Source organism: Macaca mulatta, chromosome 3, assembly GCF_049350105.2.
Source record: "Macaca mulatta isolate MMU2019108-1 chromosome 3, T2T-MMU8v2.0, whole genome shotgun sequence".
Classification (NCBI taxonomy): domain Eukaryota; kingdom Metazoa; phylum Chordata; class Mammalia; order Primates; family Cercopithecidae; genus Macaca; species Macaca mulatta.
The window spans coordinates 81307786-81323453 of NC_133408.1; the positions used below are offsets into that span (position 1 = coordinate 81307786).

Consider the following 15668-nt stretch of genomic DNA (forward strand, 5'->3'; position numbering starts at 1 on the left):
CTCAACTGCATGGACATATTCTTCCAGCCAAGCAGGGGGATCCCGGCCAGGTCCCCACTGACCCAATTTGCGAAAAGAGTAAGGGGAAGAGGACCTGTCCCAAGGTTATGAGTGGGCATAGACCTTTGTCCACCCGGCAGACATTCTTGTCTTTCTCCTCCCTTTCTCCAGCTATCGCCATGTTGAAGGATAAGGAGCCAGGCTCATTCATCGTTCGAGATAGCCATTCCTTCCGAGGGGCCTATGGCCTGGCCATGAAGGTGGCCACACCCCCACCTTCAGTCCTGCAGCTGAACAAGAAAGGTAAGGTTACCACTCCCTATTGGTCTGTTCAGCTCATCCACAGAGAAGCTCTGTTGGTTTATTATTAGGCTAATAAGATAGAAGATGACTTTAACAATACTCACAAATTTTATTCTTAGTATTTATTTTTTTCAGGTATATTTTACAAAGTATTCACCTTATTTAAGAAAGAACATTAATTTGTTACTTTTATTTTCTTTTGTTTTGAATAGATAATCCATATCATTGTTCAAAAATTAGAACCATAGGATAAGGCATCCACTAAGCCCGTTTTGCTTCCATTTCGGCTCCATCTGCCTCACTACCCTCTCACCTCCTTTGGGCAACCATCTGGAGTAGATTGATGTGTGTCTTTTCACTGATTACCTGTCCAAATGCAGGCAAATACACATTTTTATGTGAAAACTAGCATACTACGAGAACTATTCTTGTATACAAGAATAGTGTATCTAAAAAAGTGTATCTATACCCAGTAGGGTATTTTTAGATGGATTAAAAGTGATACTAGACTAAGGCTAGACTCATGAGAGATCTCTAATGCAGGTAAAGGAGTATGCCTGCCTGAATCCTTTTTGCATTATAAGTCATGGCAAAAACCATAATGACTTTTGCACCAACCTGTAATAGAAGGATTTCTATTCCTTTGGGTATAATACCCGGTAATGGGATTGCTGGGTCCAATGGTATTACTGCCTCTAGGTCTTTGGGGAATCGCCACACTGTCTTCCACAATGGTTGAACTATTTTACACTCTCACCAACAGTGCAAAAGCATTCCTTTTTCTCCACAACCTCGCCAGCATCCACCGATCATATTTCTAAGGTTGCTTGTAGCTGTTGTTCTCTTTGGAAGTTCGTGGCTTTCCATCTTATGAAAATCCTGCAACCAATTGATCCGTTCTATTGTTGGTGGACGCTTGATTTTCAGTTTATTCTTTTTTTTTTTTCCTTTTTTCTCCCCCTGCCCGTTTTGCCCCGTTATACTCATCTTTGTGTGCTACCATGCCGCAGACTCTAAGGAAAGGGAAGCTATTCTTTCACTCTGTCTGTCTCCGCAAATGGAAATTGTGGACTGAGGGGACACTGCAAGTTTTTGGTTCCCTGTAAGGGGAACTTGACTCACTAGGAGTGGGGAAATCAGAAGCAGCTCGGATTTTAAACTCCCTGTGTTTACAGAAAAGTAAGACACCCACCTGGTTCCCTCATGCTCTGTGCCTAACACCCGAGAAGATTTTTCCAAATCCTCGGATGAAACCTCTGCTTCATGCTTCCTGGAGAAAATCGCCTTGGAGTTACACCCTGTGGAATGCATGATTTGGCTTCCAGGAGGTCCAGCCTCAGGCAGGGCTGTAGCATTTCCAGGGAACATAGATGGGTTCATTTTGGCACAGGTGAGAGTGTGAGAGTGGAAGGGGTGGGGAGTGAGGCTGGGAAGGACCCGGGGCTCAGTCAAAGCTCAGCCCTGAAGCTTGTGGATACTGACTGTCTTGAAGCGACGTGGAGAGAAGGCGTTGTGTAGGGGAGAAAGAACAGGTAATTCTTGAAAAGTAGGACCTTCTAGCATCCAGAATTCCAGCATAAGAAGCCAAACAAGATGCTACTTCTGAGTGGAAATAAGGGGTTTTGTAACTGGAGAGCTGGATTAGACCTGATTGTTGAGGACTGTTCAAGCCTTATTTGGAAGCAAACTGAATAATGATGGCAGGAAAAAGGGTCGCAGGACCAAGCGCATCTGGCAAGTCTGCAGAGATGACAGATTATTGGGAGAGCAGGAATGATGGATGGTTTTACATGGCTCCTTGGTTTCCGTGTGAAGTTTTAAAGCAAGGACAAATAACATTTCTGCATGCATTGTCTTTGGAGTCTAGATGAGAGACTATAACTATTTTTACCTCTGTGTGTGCATCTTGCCTCTCTGACAGATTTTGGACTCAATCTGAAGATGAAGGGAACAAAATAGGGGATACTAGAATAGCAGACTTCAGGAAACCCAGCATTGTTGGTGGCCTCTGGGTGAAATCTTATCTGGCTGCTGCGTCTTCACCCTGCCCCTGGATTTGACATTCAGGTTTCACAATTCAAGGACAGATTTGAGCAAAGAGTTTACCAGCTCTTAAAGAGCCACAGCCATTCACCATACCTCTTCCAGTAAACTGGAGATGGACAGCTAGGGACGTTCTGGATGCCGTTCTCCAGAGATCCCTGGCTAGAAGGACTTCCCACTAGCCATGTCTCATGAGTGGCACCTAGATCCACGCTTGGTGTCCCCTTCAGTTTGGAAGCCAGGCATCATTTTCCTCCCACAACTGAATGTGATAGTATGTTCTTATCCCGGTTTAATTCAACACAGCCTTTTATGGAATCTGATCATTTCCTTTTCTGCAAACTTTACTGCCCTTGTGAAATGCTGACACAGTGATATTTGTCATGTTTATAAACATCTTTTGGAAGCCCACTGTGGGCAGGGCACTGGGGATCAAGCCCAACTCCAGTGGGTCCTGCCAGGAGGTTTCCAACATCAGAAATATTAGAAGTTTAGGCAGACATGCCCCAGTGGAGGGTGATGAAGGAAGCACTGGAGCACAGAAATACAGCACACTGTGAAGGTCTGTTGGACTCATCAGCATAGGGCAGCGACTTCTTGTTCTTTTGGTTATGCTGTTTGTACTTTTCCACTCTCAGACGGTTTCGCCATTCAGTGGCTTTTTATGATGTGTTTTCTCTTTGGACTCATGGGCTGGCCTGAAGCAGATGTACTGTTTACTATTAATAGCAATGTGGTAGAGTGCTGCTCCTGTGCAGCTGAGTGCTTGCTTTCTGGAAGGTTTTGCAGATCCAGGTTCCTGGTTAAATCCCACTCGGAAGACTGACCTCCTTCCAGCTCTTTTTAGCGATTCATTCTAGGTATCATTTTGTGTCTGAGCCTTTCTCACCTCTCCTCTTTGGGAGGGGATTCAACTGGAGATTCATAATCCTCTTTCTTAGCTGCAAGCTCATCCCCTTCATTGGGGATTCTTGCAAAATGTTTGAGGGCCTTTCCCAAGGTACCTCTCCAGCCCCCACACTGTCATTGCAAGCGTTCCCACCCCGTATCTGGCCTAGCCTGTGCTCATCCAGTCGTCCTGCAGCCCGGCTACCATTCCTAGGATGAAGATGGTTCTTGGCAGCCTCTTCTGCAGTGGCTCGACTCGTATTCAGAGAAGAAACTTTTCACCTGTAGCTCCTGGCTTTTATGTTCTGTCTATTGAATTCTCCCATGCTCCCCTTTTCAAAAAATGCTTCTTTCTTTACATTTCTTGTCACAGCTGGAGATTTGGCCAATGAACTCGTCAGGCACTTTTTGATCGAGTGTACCCCGAAGGGAGTGCGGTTGAAAGGGTGCTCGAATGAACCATATTTCGGTGAGTTGCTTGAGAGGTTGCTGTCAATGTTCTGAACTCATGAGGCCTGGATTCCCTCTGCTCACCGACCTGAGATTTGGTACCATCACTCTTGTGATGGTTTATTCATATTTCATTCCCCAGTTCTGAAATCCCACTAATCTGAATTATTATCTTTAAGATAAACTAGATTTGAAATTGTTCTTAAAAGTTTTGTCAAAACCAAACAAATGAAAAGCAACATATCAGAAGTAGCAATTACAGACATCAATAAGATTCTGTCCTAGTTGGCAAGCAGATAAGTCCTGAGAAGGTTGGAGCTCCAGCGTCACCCTATCCCACAGCACAAGGAACAGCACAGAGCTCCCAACAGAGCACCCTCCCATCCCTGCAAATTGGGAGCCTTCCCTACCTCACGAGCTTGTTGGAAAGATGACTTGAACCAGCCACACAAAGCACAGTGCAGCCTTAGGCATCATCGTTATTAGAGCTTTGTTAAGAAGCATTGTGCAGGGGCAATATATAAGGTTAAAGTTAGAGTTGGCTTGATTCAAGATCCAGCAAACCATATGCTTTAGTCTTTATAATTTCGTAATGATGTGTCTATGGTAAGAATGATCAACAGTTCACTTTACTTACCTCTCAACTATCTTGTGGAACTTGTTACTTCTTTGAAGTTTTGCACAAAGCTGCACATGAATCTAACATACCAGCTGCTGAAAAGATAAGGACTCAGCCTTTGCATCAGTTTCATTCCAGCTGATAAACTGGCTAAGCACACAGCACCTACAGTGGTTGTTGACTCTTGTTTGCTCTCTGTCCACTTTGCAGGAAGCCTGACAGCCTTGGTGTGCCAGCATTCCATCACGCCCTTGGCCTTGCCGTGCAAGCTCCTTATCCCAGAGAGAGGTAAGGGGTCCTCAGTGCTAGTCTGGCTCTGTGTAGATTGTCTGCAGTCAAGGCCGCCAGTTTTAGAGATCCATAAAGATCCACTGAGAAAAATAATAAGACTGGAAGTTTTTTTGTATTCTCGTGGTTGAACCCAAGAAAAGGCCAATGAGTTCACCCAAAGCAAGGAGAGAAGAAGAGATTCTGCTTCATTGACAGCTCCCAGATAGCTTTACTTCATGGATTTTGATGAAAGATTTCTATAGACCAAAGATTCTATAGCTTAAAAATATAAAACCCTCAGACAAGGCTTCAGGGTCATTGACATTTAATTTTTACATTTCTACAAAATGGGCAAAGTGTTGATGTTGTTGAACTTAGACGATGGATGCGCTGTTCTTTTTACTTTTATGTTTGTTGCATAATATCCTTAATAAAATTAAATAGCACCCACAGCATGTCAGGGCGATGTGACTGTATGTCCCACTTTCCTAAGCAGTCACAACTTCACATAAAAATGGTCTCACTTAATATACAGGTAAATGTGATTTACCTTTCAAAGTGTCATTATTCATGTGACTAATTCAGTGATTAGAAAAATATTTTGTTAGGCCTTTTCATCTCTACTTTTGTTCAGAATGTGATCATGGTTTCTGTGGGCCGGATTATTGTCCCAAAGAGACTTTTGACTCTGCAAAACCATTGCATGTCACCATCTGGGAATTCTGTCATCAAATTGTCTAACTTTGTCATGAGGATTCTTGGTCAGGAGCAGGACTCATTTCTATATTTTCTTGCCCCTTCCTACAGATCCATTGGAGGAAATAGCAGAAAATTCTCCCCAAACAGCAGCCAATTCAGCAGCTGAGCTGTTGAAGCAGGGGGCAGGTCAGTAAATGCAGCTCTGTTTCTATATCTGGTGACTGGGGAGAAAAAGGACTCACTGACACAACTTCCTTTTGCACTTTCAGTATTCAGGTTTCCTTTCTTTTCTGTGAGCCTTGAAGGAGGTTTCCTTTTATAGAAGCTTGCACAGAGCTGGGTGGGGTGCAGTTTTTGGGACATCAACAAGGGCTTCATGAGCCGGTCTAACTTGAGCAAGACTAAATTCAGTGGAATAAATGTCAAGCCCTGGATTTAGTTTGGGGGAAAATATAGTAAGACAGGATGTGGGTGACCTGTCTCGGCAGCTGTAAATTTAAAATGTTCCAGAGACATGACTCAACAAGTCACTTGACATGAGTCAACGATTTGACCCACACTGCCAGCAACCCCAGTGAGACATGCAACAACCAAGAACCAGCTCGCCAGAGAGAGCAGGTCACTTTAAAAAAAATGTGTTCGTAGAGTTTCTTTTTTAGAGCAGTGACAGATTCACAGCAAAATGGAGAAGAAGGTACAGAGATACACCATATACACGCATAGCCTCCCTGCTGTCAACATCCCCCAGCAAAGTGGTGCACATGTTACAGTTGATGAACCTGCATTAACACAGCCTGAGTCCCTAGTTCAGGGACTTGATATTTAGGTTCACCTTGATGTCATGCATTCTGTGGGTCTGGACAAATGCATAATGACAGGTAATCGCTGTTACAGTATCATAGTGAATAGTTTTATTGCCCTAAAAATCCTCTGTGCTCTTTCTGTTCGTCCTCTCTCCCCAGCCAACCCCAGGCAGCCACTCATTTTTTTTGTCTCCATATTTTCAACTTTTCCAGTATTGTCATATAGTTGAAACTATACAGTTCATAGCCTTTTGAGGTTGGCTCCTTTCACATAGTAATATGCATTTAAGTTTCCTCCATGTGTTTTTATGGCTTGATAGCTCATATTTTTTTTATCAGTGAGTATTTCATTGTCTGGGTGTACCAGTTTAGTAACCCATTCACCTACTAAAGGACATTGTGGGTGCTTTCAGGTTTTGGCAGTAATGAATAAAGCTGCTGTAAACACCCATGTGCAGGTTTTTGAGTGGATATACGTTTTCAGCTCCTGTGGGTAGATACCAAGGAGCGCGTTCCTGGATTGTATGGTAAGAGTGTGTTTAGTTTTATAAGGTACAGGCAAACTGTCTTCCAAAGTGGCTGTCCCGTTTTGCATTCCCACTAGCAATGAATGTGAGTTCTTGTTGCCCCACATCCTCACCAGAATTTGGTGTTGCCAGTGTTCTGGATTGTGGCCTTTCTAATAGTAGCATAGTGGTATCTCATTGTTTCTGATGACCTACGATGTGGAGCGCCTTTTCAGATGCTTATTTACCATCTGTATATCTTCTTTGGTGAGGTGTCCATAGAGGCCTTTGGCTTGTTTGTTTAATTGGGTTTTTGTTTTCTTATTGTTAAATTTTAGGAGTTATTTGTGTATTTTAGACACTAGTCCTTTACCTGACAGGCCTTTTGAAAACATTTTCTTCCATTTCATGGCTTGCCTTTTCATTCTTTTTTTTTTTTTTTTTTTTTTTTTTTTTTTTTTTTGAGACGGAGTCTCGCTCTGTCGCCCAGGCTGGAGTACAGTGGCCAGATCTCAGCTCACTGCAAGCTCCGCCTCCTGGATTCATGCCATTCTTCAGCCTCAGCCTCCCGAGTAGCTGGGACTACAGGCGCCCGCCACCTTGCCCGGCTAGTTTTTTGCATTTTTTTTTAGTAGAGACGGGGTTTCACCGTGTTAGCCAGGATGGTCTCAATCTCCTGACCTCATGATCCACCCGTCTCGGCCTCCCAAAGTGCTGGGATTACAGGCTTGAGCCACCGCGCCCGGCCCCTTCATTGAAATTTTTAATTTTAATAAAACCCAGTTTATCGATTTCTTATTTTATGGATTGGGACTTTGGTATTGTATCTTAAAATTCACCACCAAACCCAAGGCCAGCTAGATTTTATAGTTTCAAATTTTACCTTTAAGTCTATGATCCATTTTAAGTTAATTTTTGTGAAGGAGGCAAGGTCTGTGTCTTGATTCATTTTTTATTTTTTTGCCTGCAGATGTCCAGTTGCTTCTGTACCACCAGTTAAAAAATCGGTCTTTTCGCAGTTGTATTGCCTTCGCTGTTTTGTCTAAGATCAGTTAGCTGTATTCACATGGGTCTACTTTCGAGTTCTTTAATTGACCTATTTGTTCTTTCACCAATATCACATTTTCTTGATTGCTTTAGCTTTATAGTAATCCTGGAAGTCAAGTAATGTCAGTCCTCCAACTTTGCTCTTCTCTTTCAATATTGTGTTTGCTATTTTTGGTCTTTTGCCTTTCTGTATTAACTGTAGAATCACTTTGTCAGTATACATAAAATAACTTGCTGGGATTTTTATTGAGATTGTGTTGAATCTATAGATGAAGTTAGGAAGAACTGACATCTTGACAAAAGTTGAGTCCTATCCATGAATATAGAATATCTCTCCATTTATTTAGTTTTTTGTGTCTTTCTTCAAAGTTTTATAGTGTTCCTCATATAAATCTTGTCTGTAGTTTGTTAGATTTAAATGTAAGTAGTTTTTGGGAGGTGCTACTATAAATGGTATTGTGTATTTAATTTCAAATTTTACTTGTTTATTGCTGGTCTGTAGGAAAACAATTGACCATTTGTACATTAAGCTTATATCCAGCAATCTTTCTGTAATTGCTTATTAGTTCCAGGCCAGGTTACTTTTGCAGCATTAGATGCAGTCCTAGTGGCCCCAGTTTAAGAAGGCTGTAAACAAACCACACACCATAGGGCTCTTGTGGTTCTGTGGCCGTGAGGGAGGGACACAGCTAGAGAGGACAGTGGGGCCTGCTGACTTTCAAACCTTGAGTTTCAAAACTGTTGGAAGTTTTTCGCTCAAGGTAGGTGTTTACTGTAAGAAATGTTGGGGATGGGATTTCTGAGTCTGGCAGAAGATTGGACTAGAAATACCTCCATTCTGTACCTCATAACTGCAGAGTAGTTTACAAGTGTTAACTCCACAATAAAGGTGTATGAAATATATAGGTATTTTCTTATTTCCTCTGTAATTTGTATGATTTTTCTATGTAGCTTTTCTCTATAAATTTATACATCACTGTGTCTGTTACCCAGCTAAAGTAAAATTACTTTGTTTTGAATGGAATTATAGTGTTTAAGTCATTTTAGACTCTCCTTATAGAATAAGTTACCTGTGGCCAAAATAAAGGTGAAAATAGCTTGCCCCAAATTGCAAGTGTGCTAAAGCTTGAAGCTCCAAAATGAAGTGTAGCTGTGATCATGGGTTTCCGGCCATGTTCTGCCACTCAGGATTTTGATCTCTGGCAAATCACTTAGCTTCGCAGACTGAGGTTTGTATCTGGTCAGTGGGGATAATAATATTTTCACACATAGCAGTTGAAAAGATTAAATGAATAGGACATTGAAAATGCCTTGGGAGCATTTTTCTGGCCCAAGAGGAATGGTCTTTCCTGGGAAGCCAGCCTCGCCCTTTCCCTTGTGAGATGTAGATCTCACCTTTGGGCCTGGGCTGGTCCTGGGCCACAGCCCCTAAATCTGTTTAAGTCTATTTCCCTGGAGCCCATCATGATTCTTAGCTTTCTTCTGTTAAAGTAACAGTGGACCCTGTCTGTGGGTCCCAGTGAAGTGCCCAGGAGGATGCAGGAATTTACTATAGACCTCTTTGATGAGCAGCTCACTCACTCTTAACTGAGGAGACAGGGCTACGAAACCAGATCCACTCTGATGGATTTATTTGTTTCAGTTGCACCTTTTAAAAATGTCTTTGAAATTTTGAAAACCTTTAATTAATGGTTTTTAAATCACAACTTATGCATTGTCAGTGTTCAAGAAAGTGCAGAAGAACAGTGATAGCAACAGGCACAGAGCACTTGTCCTGCCCAGCTTATTGGCTCCTCCCCTTCACCCACAAGGCATGTGGGTGTAGTGTCCTGTCATCCTTTGTCATAGACAGAGGACCCAAGGTGGCAGCTCTGGCTCCTGAATGGCAGATCTAGGCCTGACGTTCAGCTCCCACGTCTAGCCATGCCCATATCATCTCAGGGACACAGCCCTGCCCATTCAGCCCAATATGGTAGCACCAGGGACACGCAATTTCATTTTTCTCCTTTAGCTTCCTAGTTATCCTGCATTCACCCAGTAAGTGTGGAATTAATAAATGAATTGAATGAATTTAGTTGATCATAACAGTGCATCCTGATAGCACTTGTTTTTAGATATTAAAACTTTCTCTTCTATCCTGACTTACCATTTTTAAGTACACTTTTCCATCTTTTAAAATTACATTGAAATGTATCAATAACTCCAATTTTTTTTTAAGGGTGGATCTTCTTAGAGTCAAGACTTCATTCAGAACGTTGAGTTTGTATCTGATCATCTGAGTTGGGCATTTCTATATAAAGCTTGAATTATGACTGCCTTGAGCTTCTTTCCTTTAAAAATCTTATTTCTAAAACACATTGAGAGCTGCAAATGTCTGCTGTCCATTACATTAACCCAGGTTCCAAGTCATGGAACCAGGACAGCAGATGTGTCACCAGAAGAGTGAGGCTGTCACAGTCACCAATCCTTAGCTGGTGTCGTCTTTACCTGGAGGATTGTCTGCAGATGTTTAGAATCAGTGCAGAATAAGCACTGTGGCAAGATAGTAGAACTATTGCAATCTCTGGTGACCTTCCAGCAATTTAGTGGGTTTTCTTTCCTAAACTGAACTTCATCTGTTTTCTAATTCACTTAGAGTCCTAGACTCCTGGATGTGCAATGTTCTTTGAAATGATCATGTCCAATTTCCCCATTATAAAGATTCAGGAAGCCGAAACTCAGAAATATTAGCAGTCAGACAGCTCACAAAGATAGGAATAAACTTTTAATTTTTTCCAGTTTAATCCTTTTTTTGATACTAAGGCCATTATGCCTTTGTTCCAATCTCTAAAACAATTTCTATTTGTGTTTTAAGCCTCGTTTCTTAATTATTTCTTGTTGAAGCAGAGGAATATAATACAATCCTGAAAAGAAAGACTTATTTCTTTTTAGTAGACTTCTAACAGATTTCCCAGAAATGTTGTGGTTGCATTTTTTAGCATATGATAGGTATGCTTTTTAAAATAAAGTCATATATGTTAAGTTTTAAAAATGTAAAATAAAAGAAAAGGAAAAATGAATTACTCATAGATCTGTTGCCCCTATGCAGCCCCTGAATGTTGGGAGGAAGGGTAGACAGTAGGTACAGTGTTCTCTGGCCCAAAGACCACTCCTGATGTCAACCAGATCCAATCCTGTACTGCCTTTTTTCTTGTACTTGGGATCATGCTGCATGTACAATTCTTTTCTCTTCTCTTAGCATAATAAGTTGGTTCTTAAAACATAATGCAGATCTCATATTTTCATGGCTACACAATGGTCCATCACATAATTCACCTCCTTGTGGATGTTCATTTAGCATGTTTCTAATTTTTAATACCACAGATAATGCTTAGAGGACCATCTTTCTGCATTATTTCTTTTTCTGATTTCTGGAGTGTTGCCTTAGGACAAATTCCCACATGTGGGCCTCAGACTTTTGTTCTGTGTTATCAAGTCCCTTTCTCAGAGTAGCCTAGCAATGGACAGAGCTCCATTTCATGGGTCTGGTGGATGCCTTCCTGGTAACTCTCATTGGGCACTGAATCTTCACCTCTGGCCAAGAGCACTTGTCAAGTGGCACTGGATGGTCTTGGGCCAGGTGCAGTTGGACAATCACAGGCAGGCACAGGCATGCCTGTTCTCTGCTGGAGAGAGGCTTTGGGGCACTTGGTGTCAATTGGCTGCTGTGTGCTCCATAGAACAGGCTCCGTAGTGGCAGCATTTTCTTCTCTGCTTTGAGGAATGATGACATAGCTCCTGCATCTGGGGAGAGAGATTCCCCAAACAGCAGATTCCTCCCAGACTCTCGCCAGCAAGACTACTCCTCATCAGAAAGCCATGTGTGACTCCTTCAAGAGAGCATGGGTCTGGGTTGTGGCAGCTGTGGTTCTGTGTGAACTGATTGAGATTGTGCCAATTTTGTGGAATTTTCCTAGTAGTTAGGTCAAAATGTCCCCTTTTTTCTCTCTTTCGTAACTGCATGATCAGCATGACAGTAATGCTAATAAAATCAAAGGCAGACTGTCCCTTTCATGAATTCTGTTTTTGAATTCTCCAGGCTCTCTCACAGCTCCTATCTGTTTGCACACATGCTTTTCATTTTCCCGTTCTAATCATAGCAGACGTGGTTTTTATTCTGCTCTCCCCGCTGATTGCTGATGACGTCTTTCCATGCCGCCGTGTGATTTTCCTGGTTACTGCTTGCTGGTTGCTTGGTATTCCACCAAGGGGGCTAATTTTACCCCTCTCTCATTTCTGATGTGTTTCTGGTTTTTCCCACTAAAATGAATATGTGGCACAAATGTCTTTCCCTGCAGGTTAACTATCTCATGTGGTTATAGAATATTTCCTTTCTCAATCTCCTCAGGAGCAGGACCTCTGGGTTACTTCTAGGTATTTGAGATCCACTTGATAAATATCGCCAAGTATACTTGTCTGTTCTCATGATGCTAATACAGACACATCTGAGACTGGGTAATTTATAAAGAAGTTTATATATAATTTATAAAGAGGTTTAATGGACTCACAGTTTCACTTGACTGAGGAGGCCTCATGATCATGGTAGAAGGTGAAGGAAGAGCAAAGGCACATCTTACATGGTGGCAGGCAAGAGAGTATGTGCAGGGGAGCTGCCCTTTATAAAACCATCAGATCTCGTGAGACTTACTCACTCCCATGAGAACAGCATGGGAAAAACCCACCCCATGATTCAATTACCTCACACCAGGTTGCTCCCACCACACGTGGGTATTATGAGAGCTACAATTCAAGATGAGATTTGGGTGGGGACACAGCCAAACCATATCACCAAGTGATCATCAAAAATAGTGGGCTCAATTCCTCAGAGTGTCTCCAGCTATAAACACTGTGGCCTTTGCTGTGGAGAGAAAGGGTGGTCCAACAACTCATAAGTCGCCCTGCACTGTGACACCCAGGGACATCCTAGCCCATCTGTGGTCTTGTGTGTCAGTGTACCCTGCAGCACACCTGTCAAACCACCTGCCAGCACACCTTCCAGTGCACCTGCCAACATACCTGCCAGCACATCTGTCTGTGCACCTGTCAAACACCAGTCAAACCACCTGCCAATAGGCACGACCCTTGCTGGTTCTGAAAAGTCAGACTTAAAGGCAAAGAGAAGATGGAGCTGCTCCCCAGGGCTGCCTCCCCCAGGAGGACATGGCCGAGGGAGACAACACCACCCAGCGCATACTGTGCATCCGAGTGCTGAGATGTGTTGCTGTAGACTATGGGGAAGCACTCTTTTTCTGTTCAGTGAAACTTTAGAGGCCTTTAACCGTGGAATTAAGACACCCACATGGTCACTTACAGGGACTTGTATATAGCAGATAGGGGGCGAGTGAGTGAGGGCAGTTCTGTTCCTCAGGAGGAAGACTACTCAGCCTTTGGGCAGGAGAGGCCCTGGTTTCCTTCAATGAATGAGCTTCAGGCTGAGCCTGGATGTCTTGGAACACCTCAATTTCACCCATGCCCTAAAATCACACGTGCACTTGTGCTTGAACTGCAGGGTCACAGGCTAGAAGGGAGAGAAGAGTTGTTATGGAGCCCAGTTGTTTTTCTTCTCCCAAGAGGAGATGGTCAGGGACAGGATCCACAGCCCTCCCTTGGCAGCATGGGGAGCCAGGACACAGGCAAGGCCGGGCCACTTTTGGCTCTTTCCAGCCTGTTCTCTGAGCTCACTGCAAGCCATTCCTTCTCTCGGCAACCAGGATTCCAGGACACATGCTTCCGTCACAGATGTTTCTCAGGGGCCTCTGGGCTCCTTACTTATAACAGTAGTCGGGTTTCGTGCTAATGTGATTGTTGTCCGGACCCACCCTGAGACCAGAGAAGGTGCCTTGGGCTCCACCTGTGACATGAGGGTTTAATACTGCTGCAAGGCAAATAGAAAGCTCCCTCTGGCTGGTGGGAAGGCAAAGCCACACCAGGCGGGTCTGCTTTGCTCTGGTAACTCACTTATTGTCTGCCTTGACATGGGAGCAAGTGCATCCTTGGAGCACTCACTTTTCATGTTGTCAGAATTAGGCGCAAAGGCCATCTGCCCTACATGCACCCAGCACAGGCCACATGCGCAAGTCGTTCATAAATCCACAGTCTGGCACATCAGCAACTGCCTGTGTGTTAACAGGACACACCTGTCCCAATAGTTGCAACTAACATGTGTCTCCCTTGGTGTCTTCCAGCCTGCAACGTGTGGTACTTGAACTCTGTGGAGATGGAGTCCCTCACCGGCCACCAGGCGATCCAGAAGGCCCTGAGCATCACCCTGGTCCAGGAGCCACCCCCTGTGTCCACGGTTGTGCACTTTAAGGTGTCAGCCCAGGGCATCACCCTGACAGACAATCAGAGGAAGTGAGTGCCTAGAGGGAGGCAGGAGCCGTCCAGCAGGGGCGGGGCTGTCACCTTCCTCTTGCTCTTCCCTAGTGCGGGTAGTCATCCAGGTAAATCATTAGCCGTCCTTGAGGTCATGAGTCACCCAGGACCTGTCTAGACATTTTTCTCCCATTAAATAGATCCTGGGAACCACATAGAAACTATTAGCATTTGTTCTGAAGGTTATTTTTCTTAGAAATCAGTAAAATAAAACAATAAAAAGACATTTGGCGTTTTAAAACTGCACACATACACACATAATTGCAAATGTAAAAAATCATTTAACTCAGTTTTTTGAAAATATTCTGATATTATGATCAGAATCCATTGATCTTAGAACCTATTGTTTTAACAGAGGGTCATTTCCTTTCAGGTGAGAGTATGACCTTGATATGTACTATTTCCATTGGCCAATTTCAAATGACTTAGGCCAGAGCTGTTACTGAGCCAGTTACGCTGGAGCTGATGATCTCAATGTGGACCTTTACTGAATGCCCAGCATAGGCATGGAACAGAGCAGCCATAGGGCTGTTCCTCTCTCCCTCCTTCCAGAATGCCATCCCTGAGTGGAGCCTGTGGCCCTAAGAACAGAGCAGTCCAGATGCACTTGTTTTGTGTTGTGTGGTTGAGGAGGCACGTTGGCATCAACTGTGGCAGCAGCATGATGGCAGGAGTCATCACAGCCGACAGGCCGGCAGGGGACACTCAGACCAGCCTGGCTTCTTTCTCAGGATGCTCCCCCAGCAGGGCCCCCATGCCTCTCTGTGGTGTCCATGTCCTTAGACTCAGGACATTTTCATCATCTGCCCAAAACACCTCGGAGGTTGAAGGCAGGATCTTCCCCTCCGTAGCATCAGGAATAAGTGAGTTTAGGCAGGTTTTGCTCATCACCCTTCACCTGCTGGAGAAAATGAGCACAAAGCAGAACGTGGGTTTTACTGGTCAGACCCGTTCAGTGCCCCTGACACTGACCACTAGGTAATCCTGGGCAAGGTCCCAATTCTTGATGCTCTCATATTTCAATCTTGCACCAAAATACCTATTTCAAGGTTTAGTGTCTCAAATGAAAAGGGCACTCAGCAAGTGCCCTGTGTGGCACATGCAAGGACAGGGTCAGGTGCGTGGCTCAGCCCCACTGTGTTCTCAGGGTCAAGGTCACAGGCAAGGCTCAGCTGCACGACTGTATGGTGGACTCATGGTCAGGTTCAGGGGGCATAGCTTTGCTGTTTGGTGGACTCAGGGTCAGAGTCAGGGTTGTGCCTTGGCTTTATGGTGGACTCAGCGTCAGGGACATGGCTCAGCTGCATGGCTTACCCAGGGTCCCAGTTGGGCATGGCTTAGCTGCATGGTGGAATCAGGGTCAGTGTCAGGCATAGCTCAGCTACGTGGTGAACTCAGGGTCAGGGGCATGGCTCGGCTACATGACTCACTCAGGCTTCCCATTGGGTGTGGCTCAGCTGCACGGTGGACTCAGAGTCAGTGTCAGGGGCATAGCTGAGCTACATGGTGGACTTAGGGTCCGGGATGTGGATCAGCTACCTGGAGGGCTCAGGGTCAGGCTCAGGGCATGGCCAGGCTGCTTGGTGGACTCAGGCTTACAGTCAGGAGTATGGCTAGACTGCCTAG

General features: G+C 44.2%; 1 protein-coding gene across 37 annotated transcripts in view; it reads left to right on the top strand.

The window, feature by feature from the left end:
• The window catches only part of TNS3 (tensin 3), a 308803-nt gene that overhangs the window by 287568 nt on the left and 5567 nt on the right, over positions 1-15668 (top strand). For all 37 annotated transcript variants that reach the window (XM_015133583.3, XM_077996802.1, XM_077996781.1 and 34 more), the window contains 5 exons: positions 172-303; positions 3608-3703; positions 4514-4591; positions 5381-5458; positions 13853-14021. In XM_015133583.3, the coding sequence (XP_014989069.2) occupies positions 172-303; positions 3608-3703; positions 4514-4591; positions 5381-5458; positions 13853-14021 (553 nt within the window). The remainder of the gene's footprint in view (positions 1-171; positions 304-3607; positions 3704-4513; positions 4592-5380; positions 5459-13852; positions 14022-15668) is intronic.